At 41.8% G+C, this 10043-nt stretch overlaps 1 protein-coding gene across 3 annotated transcripts in view; it reads right to left on the reverse strand.

The window, feature by feature from the left end:
- The window catches only part of il6st (interleukin 6 cytokine family signal transduce), a 72595-nt gene that overhangs the window by 22213 nt on the left and 40339 nt on the right, over window positions 1–10043 (reverse strand). For all 3 annotated transcript variants that reach the window (XM_061876837.1, XM_061876838.1, XM_061876836.1), the window contains 2 exons: window positions 6447–6708; window positions 1343–1513 (listed from right to left, as the gene is read on the reverse strand). In XM_061876837.1, coding sequence (XP_061732821.1) covers window positions 1343–1513; window positions 6447–6708 — 433 coding nt within the window. The remainder of the gene's footprint in view (window positions 1–1342; window positions 1514–6446; window positions 6709–10043) is intronic.

Genomic DNA, 10043 nt, shown 5'->3' on the forward strand with positions numbered 1-10043 from the left:
CAAGTAAACTAATTCTCACATCCCCTGGCATCTGGCACTTAAGTGTTGAACCTACGAATACAAATAAAAAGAATGCTCCTCCAACTGTTGCAGGTGCGTTAGAATTGAAAATGAACACTGTAGGCTGTAGCCACTTTGTGGAGGTTGTTCAAAACAATAAAGACAGGTGAGGCATATGTTTTTGTCTTGTTGCTACAAGAACCAGCATACGTACCGTATTTTTTGGACTATAATCCTTCACGGATTTGTTGTAGAAATCCGCAAATGAGAACGGGATGTTGCTTCCATCTATCAGCATAGCCATCTTTGTCTCAGCATAAGTTACACCATCGGGTCTCCATTTTGGGAGCTGGCCCATAATACTGGGTTGTGAACGATGCTGCGCTGCGGACGCTTTGTGCTCCGCTGACCGTTCATGACTGAGTATATCCGTTCGACCACCGTGTTCAATGGAGAAGTCTGTTCTACAAAATTTACAGGCAACATACCCTTCCCCTTCGAACTCTCCTGGATAAATTGAAATTCTTGTTTCCATTCGTTTCGGAACTTGCAAGCTTATTTCTTTATTTTGCTCGTCGACGGTGTAATATTTTGGGTTGGAGTCAATAACCAGCGACGTGATGAAGTTACTTTACTGTGGGCTTCAGAACAGACTCCGTAATGCATATGTTCCTTGACTGCACTTAAATGTAGAATATATTTATATTATTCATATATTATATATATATATATAATATATTATATATATTATATTATTTATTATTATCATTGTTTATTGTGAGCGAACTGTGGTGCTGAATTTCCCAGAGGGATCAATAAAGTACATTCTATTCTATTCTATGTACAGTAGATGGCAGTATTGTCCTGTTTAAGAGGCTCACAACATTGCTGAGTCAGGTCCGCATTGAGCTGGAGGGGTTGTGGCCTCCAGCTCCGCCTGAATTTCGGGAGAAAATTTGTCCCGGGAGGTTTTCGGGAGAGGCGCTGAATTTCGGGAGTCTCCCGGAAAATCCGGGAGGGTTGGCAAGTATGCATGTCACCCATTGAGCATGTAAATAGTGTTCACACCAGAAACTGACTATACACAAACACAAATTAAGACAGATTTGTGAACAATATTTGGGAAAAGGGTATCTTTTGTGTACAGGGTCAACATTTTAGTTCTGAGTTCAGCTCATGAAAATGGGAGAAAAAAACAAATGTGTTTATACTTTATGTTGCGCGCATATTCAAGTTTTTGAAACAGAGTTAGAGTGAGCAAAAATATTTGACTGTGACATGTTGATTTTAATGACAAAACATCACAATCTAATACCCAAGCATTTTGCAATAGTCAGGTTACCTTTTAAGGCCGTTTGTCGGGTGTTTCTGTTTTCTCTCTGCCAGTCAATGCCAATACCGCTGACCCACTCAACGATAAATTCTGTTACACTTGAATTGCTGGTGGCATTCCATTTTAGGAAAAGTTGTCCTTCTTGTGGCCATACCTTAAGGTTTTCCACGAGGTTGCGCTCTGAAATACATACCATAAAGTAAGTCTCACTCCTGCCAGTAAAAAAAACACAAAAAATAACTTTTCTCAAAGCAATCACAAGTACTGTAGCAGGAAAAACAACCGTAACCATGACCAGCAAAAAAAAAAAAACAGTACTACAATACCTAATTCTGATACTTATATTCCAACAATGTAAATTGATGCCCTGCAGGTTCCACTAAGCCGTAATAAAATAACTGACTTCAGGTTGTAGTCTTGGCACTACATCTATTGCATGTGTGTCACTTAATTATGAATATACATATATAGCCAAGGTTGCTGTGGTTTGTCCGTTGGTACAGGTACCAAAATTTCGATACCTTTCAAAATGAAAAGGACCACATAATGTTTTTATTTCGAGCTTTATTGTAACAGAAAATCTCATAATACATTAAACTTTCGAATGAAAAAAACTAGTAAATATACTAAACTTTTCTTTTAGCACTAAGTAAGCAAACAAAGTGTGGGGGGAGGTGTGGCCAGCACGCTTGCAGGAGCAAAGGTCAGCGCCTCTGTCTATGGTGCTGAGGACGAGCACCATCGGTTATGGGCGGGGCATGTGCTGACGGCGAGACAAGGCTGGCAGGTGATTAGATTTCTCAGGTGGTACGTGTTCATTTAATCATCTGTTGTCTTTAACAGTGAGCGATCGGGAGCAGGAAGAGAGAGGCATGACAGAGGAGGACGGAAAAGTCGAGTGTACTGTATTTTTCGTACTATAAGTCGCAGTTTTTTTCATCGTTTGGCCAAGGGTGCGACTTATACTCAGGATCGACTTATGTGTGAAATTATTAACACATTACCGCAATATGTCAAATAATATTATTTAGCTCATTCACGTAAGAGACTAGACGTATAAGATTTCATGGGAATTAGCGATTAGGAGTGACAGATTGTTGGTAAACGTAAAGCATGTTCTATATGTTATAGTTATTTGAATGACTCTTACCATAATATGTTACATACAGGGCATGTTCTCAGTTGGTTATTTATGCGTCATATAACGTACACTTATTCAGACTGTTGTTCACTATTCTTTATTTATATTAAATTGCCTTTCAAAGGTCTATTCTTGGTGTTGGGTTTTATCAAATAAATTTCCCCCAAAAATGTGACTTCTACTCCAGTGCGACTTATATATGTTTTTTTTCATTCTTTATTATGCATTTTCGGAAGGTGCAACTTATACTCCTGAGCGACTTAAACTCCGAAAAGTACGGTAATATGGATATTGTGGAAAAAATAAAAACTTTTGTTAAACCAGAACAACGGTTTCCAGCTGACATGTGTTATCCACCAAACCTGCTAGGAGGTAACTTCCACACAAAGGCTCCTGACTTGCCGATGACATATGTATTAACATAGTGTGTCTTTTCTGGTTTTATTATTTTGTCAAAATTATGAATAACAGGTGGTAGAAAATGGGTTATTAATCTACTTGTTTATTTATTGTTAATATCTGCTTACTGTCTGTTTTAACATGTTATATCAACACTTCTTTTAAAATGTAATAATCACTTCTTTTGTTTGATACTTTAAATAAGTTTTGGGTGATACTACAAATGTTTGTATAAATCCAATACCAAATAATTAAGTACATTGGTCATAATTACATCCAATTAGGACACACCAGACTGAATAAGACATTCCACTTTACAAGTAATTGCTAACTTTTTAATTTTCCTGTAGGAACTCTCCTGAAGGAATCAATTAAGTACTATCTATCTAACTAACAGGATTATGTGACAGCTGCAATGAGGTACAGTCAGTGGAATATGCAATCATTCATTGTAAATACATTAGAGAAAAGACAAAACTAAGAGAGGAAGTTAGAAGACGTGGACAGAAGGAGGTTATTATCATAGGGGTACTGAAGCAGCAACCAGAACCTTTTAATGAAGCTTCTTGAAGGGAGAGGTTTATAGAATAGCATTTAGTATTGTAATGCATATATGCATGCATGTGAGGGAGTGAGAAAGGAAGGAACTCTGGTTCACACTCCAATACAGTAGGTGAAGTGAAGTGAAGTGAATTATATTTATATAGCGCTTTTCTCTAGTGACTCAAAGCGCTTTACATAGTGAAACCCAATATCTAAGTTACATTTAAACCAGTGTGGGTGGCACTAGGAGCAGGTGGGTAAAGTGCCTTGCCCAAGGACACAACGGCAGTGACTAGGATGGCGGAAGCAGGAATCGAACCTGCAACCCTCAAGTTGCTGGCACGGCCACTCTACCAACCGAGCTATGCCGGTGGTGGTAATGCACCTTAAATGTTGAGTGTCCCGCCATAAAACAAGAATAACAAGAACAAAACTGTAGTCTTCGAGGCTCTCAAGTTAACATTACCTAATCAGGGAAGATATTTAAGATGCTATTATCTAGGGCTGGGCGATCATATGATCGATGATGTTGATTGCGATCAATGTGAGTTTGATCACAGTGATCAGCTGTTAGCATATTTCCTCAATCAAACATGGCGGGAATTTCTGTTAAAAGTAGGAAACAGTAGGGGAGCAACAATACTTGTTATAATCCTGCACGGAACAATCCACCTTTATTGACTGGGATCCTGTGTGTGTCTGTGAATGTGTGTGAGTTTGTGTACGTTTGCGTGTGTTTTTGTGAAAATGTTTGTCGGTGTGTGCGCGACCATCCCGTTCCACCGTTTTGAAAGTCAGTCTCGTCACGACGTAATTAATGTTCAATCAGCCTAGTGCCTGTTCCTCCTTACACAGCCGGAAGTGCAGCCCAGAAGAATAAAATAAAAAAATATGACTAACACTAGCATAGAAGTTGAAACACAACATTTAGAAGGAGTAGCTACTTTAGTGATACACTTTACTTTCATTAGCTGCTGCAGCTCTCCAGTAATCCTGCCCCGAATGCGGACTTGCAGTCACTTAGAGACAGTCTATGTGACTGTATTGTTCCCACCTTGGAGAATCAACACACACACTAATTTGATCAGAAAAGGCATTTTTATATTTAAATATTTTTAATCAGACTTTTTGACGCTGAATTTGTCCCACCTGGGAGAATCAACACACCCACTAATTTATTCAGAAAAGGCATTTTTAAATCTAAATATTTTTAATCAGACTTTTTTGATAAATGTGTCTGCAGAGATTCAACACCTCGGATATAAAATGTAGTAAAAAAACTGCAGAGAGACACTTTGTGTTCTTTTTGATTGTTTGTGAATAAAAAAAACATTTTGTTCCTGAAATAATCATTAAACGTGTTTTGTGTTGGTACACATTAATTTACCGTAGAGATGTCCGATATTGTCCAACTCTTAATTACAGATTCCGATATCAACCGATACAGATATATACAGTCGTGGAATTAACACATTATTATGCCTAATTTTGTTGTGATGCCCCGCTGGATGCATTAAACAAAGTAACAAGGTTTTCCAAAATAAATCACCTAAAGTTATGAAAAAAAATGCCAACATGGCACTGCTATATTTATTATGGAAGTCACAAAGTGCATTTTTTTGACATGCCTCAAAACAGCAGCTTGGAATGTGGGACATGCTCTCCCTGAGGTGGGCGGGGTTCAGTTGGGGGGTTGTATATTGTAATGTCCCGTAAAAGTTAGTGCTGCGAGGGGTTCTGGGTATTTGTTCTGTTGTGTTTATGTTGTGTTATGGTGCGGATGTGGGTTCACAGTGTGTCACATATTTTTAACAGTGTTAAAGTTGTTTATACGGCCATCCTCAGTGTGACCTATATGGCTGTTGACCAAATATGCCTTGCATTCGCTTGTGTATGTTAAAAGCGGTAGATAATATGTGACTGGGCAAGCACGCAAAGGCAGGGCCTTTAAGCTTTAATGGCGCTCTGTATTTCTCCCTACGTCTGTGTGCACAGCGGCGTTTTAAAAAGTCATACATTTTACTTTTAGAAACCGATACAGACAACTTTGATACCGATAATTTCCAATATTACATTTTAAAGCATTTATTGGCCGACAATATCGGTAGCCCGATATTATCGGACATCTCTTTTCTATAGTACCTCAAATTCAAACTACACATAAATGTATTTTCATTCGAAATAAGATACAGAATTTGAGTTTTAAGAACTCCACATTCTGGGTCAAAGTTTGTTTTCTGCCAAAGCACTGGTGAGAAGTACTTATGTATACAACTAATTCAAGAATTCAAACAATCCTGTACCATTTCAAAGTGTTGTTTAGTAAAAGTTCACTTGAAATAAAAGTATTGTAGTATTCTCTACACCACTGATACTTTTATTTACTACTGTGTGATGAAAAGCAAAATCAAAAACAACAACTTTGATAGGAAAAAAGTTGTTATTTTAACCCCCACAAAATGTACCGAAAAAGAAGCGAAACCGTGGCCCTAAATCCAGGTACGGATCGTAGTGTGGGTTGCCTATAGAGTTGCACCTCTAGTAAGCACAAATATATATATGAACAAAATGACAGTTGTCAGCTGTTAGCATATATTGCTTCAATCCAACATGGTGGAAATGTTTGTTACAAGATACTGTAGTAGTAAACAGTAGGGATGTGGTACTCGGCTTCATGGTGATGAGTGAAAAGTGGGGTTATGGTGGGAGCGTTTGTGACGGGGTGCACATCTCTCTGTGAAGGCAATTTCCCCAAATGTTCCTTCTTACAATGACAGCATTTCAGTCACATGATGTACATTTTTTGCATTTATTAGTAGATTCTATTTCTATTAGCCAATGCCGTAGACACGGGAATCTGATCCAAACTGATTAGTAACACAAAGAAAAAGAAAAACCATCAGACTCTGAGCCAAATGTAGTTGATGGAACATGCTGTATTCTTTTCAGAGGTAACACAAAGGTTTAAAAGACAATCAAATAACCGGTTTCTGTTACATGATCATTTACATTGTGAATTAGACCACCTACCATGAGTTTTCACTGGGATTCCAAGTGATTCTTGAGGAGAAGTCCCAATAGAATTGATGGCGGTGACGTGCACCATCATATAGCTCTGGTACGGCAGGGAAATCTTTTTCAAGATCGTAACCATTTGACTCTGGGAGCTGTCTGCCATTGACCGGTTGACAGAGATGTAGCCCCAAGCCATACTTCCATTTCCAATATTTTCTTTTTGGGTTTGAATCTCGAGGTTGAAGCTTGTTATCCTTCCATTGGAAAACACTGGATCCTGTCAGTACAAAATAACAGATTGCATGTTTCAATCAAATATATCCTCCAAGTACAGTTAGACACTATAGATCCATTACTTTACTTAAATAATGATACTGTTTCAAACCATAAAATTAGGAATTATTAACAATTTCCATGATTTCTGTGATTGATTTATTTTGGCTACTAATGACATATTTCAACATTGTTTTCTTTTGTTTTTGCTGTGTGTGTGTGTGTGTGTGTATATAAATCCATCCATCCATTTTCTATCGCTTGTCCCGTTCGGGGTCGCAGGGGTTGCTGGAGCCTATCTCAGCTGCACATGGGCAGAAGGCAGGGTACACCCTGTAAAAGTCGCCACCTCATCACAGGGCCAACACAGATAGACAGACAACATTCACACACTAGGGTCAATTTTAGTGTTGCCAATCAACCTATCCCCAGGTGCATGTCTTTGGAAGTGGGAGGAAACCGCAAATATATATATATATATTTTACAGTGGGGCAAAAAAGTATTTAGTCAGCCACCGTTTGTGAAAGTTCCATCCATCCATCCATCTTCTTCCGCTTATCCGAGGTCGGATTGCGGGGCCAACAGCCTAAGCAGGGAAACCCAGACTTCCCTCTCCCCAGCCACTTCGTCTAGCTCTTCCCGGGGGATCCCGAGGCGTTCCCAGGCCAGCTGGGAGACATAGTCTTCCCAATGTGTCCTGGGTCTTCCCCGTGGCCTCCTACCGGTTGGACGTGCCCTAAACACCTCCCTAGGGAGGCGTTCGGGTGGCATCCTGACCAGATGCCTGAACCACCTCATCTGGCTCCTCTCGACGTGAAGGAGCAGCGGCTTTACTTTGAGTTCCTCCTGGATGGCAGAGCTTCTCACCCTATCTCTAAGGGAGAGCTCCGCCACACGGTAGAGGAAACTCTTTTCGGCCGCTTGTACCCGTGATCTTATCCTTTCGGTCATGACCCAAAGCTCAAGACCATAGGTGAGGATGGGAACGTAGATCGACCGGTAAATTGAGAGCTTTGCTTTCCGGCTCAGCTCCTTCTTCACCACAACGGATTGGTACAACGTCCGCATTACTGAAGACGCCGCACCGATTCGCCTGTCGATCTCACGATCCACTCTTCCCCTCACTCGTGAACAAGACTCCGAGGTACTTGAGCTCCTCCACTTGGGGCAGGGTCTCCTCCCCAACCCAGAGATGGCATTCCACCCTTTTCCGGGCGAGAACCATGGACTCGGACTTGGAGGTGCTGATTCTCATTCCGGTCGCTTCACACTCGGCTGCGAACCGATCCAGTGAGAGCTGAAGATCCCGGTCAGATGAAGCCATCAGGACCACATCGTCTGCAAAAAGCAGAGACCTAATCCTGCGGTCACCAAACCGGAACTCCTCAACACCTTGAATGCACCTAGAAATTCTGTCTATAAAAGTTATGAACAGAATCGGTGACAAAGGACAGCCTTGGTGGAGTCCAACCCTCACTGGAAATGTGTTCGACTTACTGCCGGCAATGCGGACCAAGCTCTAGCACTGATCGTACAGGGAGCAGACCGCCACAATAAGACAGTCCGATACCCCATACTCTCTGAGCACTCCCCACAGGACTTCCCGAGGGACACGGTCGAATGCCTTCTCCAAGTCCACAAAGCACATGTAGACTGGTTGGGCAAACTCCCATGCACCCTCAAGAACCCTGCCGAGAGTATAGAGCTGGTCCACAGTTCCACAACCAGGACAAAAACCACACTGTTCCTCCTGAATCCGAGGTTTGACTATCCGGCGTAGCCTCCTCTCCAGTACACCTAAATAAACCTTACCGGGAAGGCTGAGGAGTGTGATCCCACGATAGTTGGAACACGCCCTTCGGTCCCCCTTCTTAAAGAGAGGAACCACCACCCCGGTCTGCCAATCCAGAGGTACCGCCCCCGATGTCCACGCGATGCTGCAGAGTCTTGTCAACCAAGACAGCCCCACAGCATCCAGAGCCTTAAGGAACTCCGGGCGGATCTCATCCACCTCCGAGGCCTTGCCACCGAGGAGCTTTTTAATTACCTCGGCAACCTCAGCCCCAGAAATAGAAAGCCCACCACAGAGTCCCCAGGCACTGCTTCCACATAGGAAGATGTGTTGGTGGGATTGAGGAGGTCTTCGAAATATTCCTTCCAGCGATCCACAACATCTGCAGTCTAGGTCAGCAGAACACCATCCCCACCATACACGGTGTTGATAGTGCACTGCTTCCCCTTTCTGAGGCGGCGGATAGTGGTCCAGAATCGCTTCGAAGCCGTCCGGAAGTCGTTTTACATGGCTTCCCCGAACTCCTCCCATGTCCGAGTTTTTGTCTCCGCAACCGCTAAAGCTGCACACCGCTTGGCCTGTCGGTACCTGTCCACTGCCTCCGGAGTCCTATGAGCCAAAAGAACCCGATAGGACTCCTTCTTCAGCTTGACGGCATCCCTTACCGCCGGTGTCCACCAACGGGTTCTGGGATTACCGCCACGACAGGCACCAACTACCTTGCGGCCAAAGCTCCAATCAGCCGCCTCGACAATAGAGGTGCGGAACATGGTCCACTCGGACTCAATGTCCAGCACCTCCCTCGGGACATGTTCAAAGTTCTTTCGGAGGTGGGAATTGAAACGCTCTCTGACAGGAGACTGCCAGATGTTCCCAGCAGACCCTCACAATGCGTTTGTGAGGGTCACATCCTCCCCCACCCTCGCAGTCAACTCACCACAAGGGGATGATCGGTAGAAAGCTCCGCCTCTCTCTTCACCCGAGTGTACAAAACATGAGGCCGCAAATCCGATGACAAAACTACAAAGTCGATCATGGAACTGTGGCCTAGGGTGTCCTGGTGCCAAGTGCACATATGGACACCCTTATGTTTGAACATGGTGTTTGTTATTGACAATCTGTGACGAGCACAAAAGTGTATATATATATATATATATATATATATATATATATATATATATATATATATATATATATATATTCATATATCTCTGAGGCGGGGGGTACTAGGATGACAGGGGATGCAAAACAATAACAGTGCAATACGTTTTCATAACATGGTCACTACTGCCTACTTTGTCTTGTTATATTCTTATTTTACTGTTATATTTTTTTTCCCATTGTTGCTTTTTATTTTTTATTCTTATTGTAATATTTCTCTATGTTGTTTCCATTTAAACCCCCATTATTTACTTTTTACTTTTATTTAAATCTCATCTCTGTACACTGCTGCTGGAATTTTAATTTTCCTGAAGGAACTCTCCTGAAGGAATCAATAAAGTACTATCTATCTATCTATCTATCTATATACTGTACATACATATAT

Source organism: Nerophis ophidion, linkage group LG17 (assembly GCF_033978795.1).
Source record: "Nerophis ophidion isolate RoL-2023_Sa linkage group LG17, RoL_Noph_v1.0, whole genome shotgun sequence".
Lineage (NCBI taxonomy): Eukaryota > Metazoa > Chordata > Actinopteri > Syngnathiformes > Syngnathidae > Nerophis > Nerophis ophidion.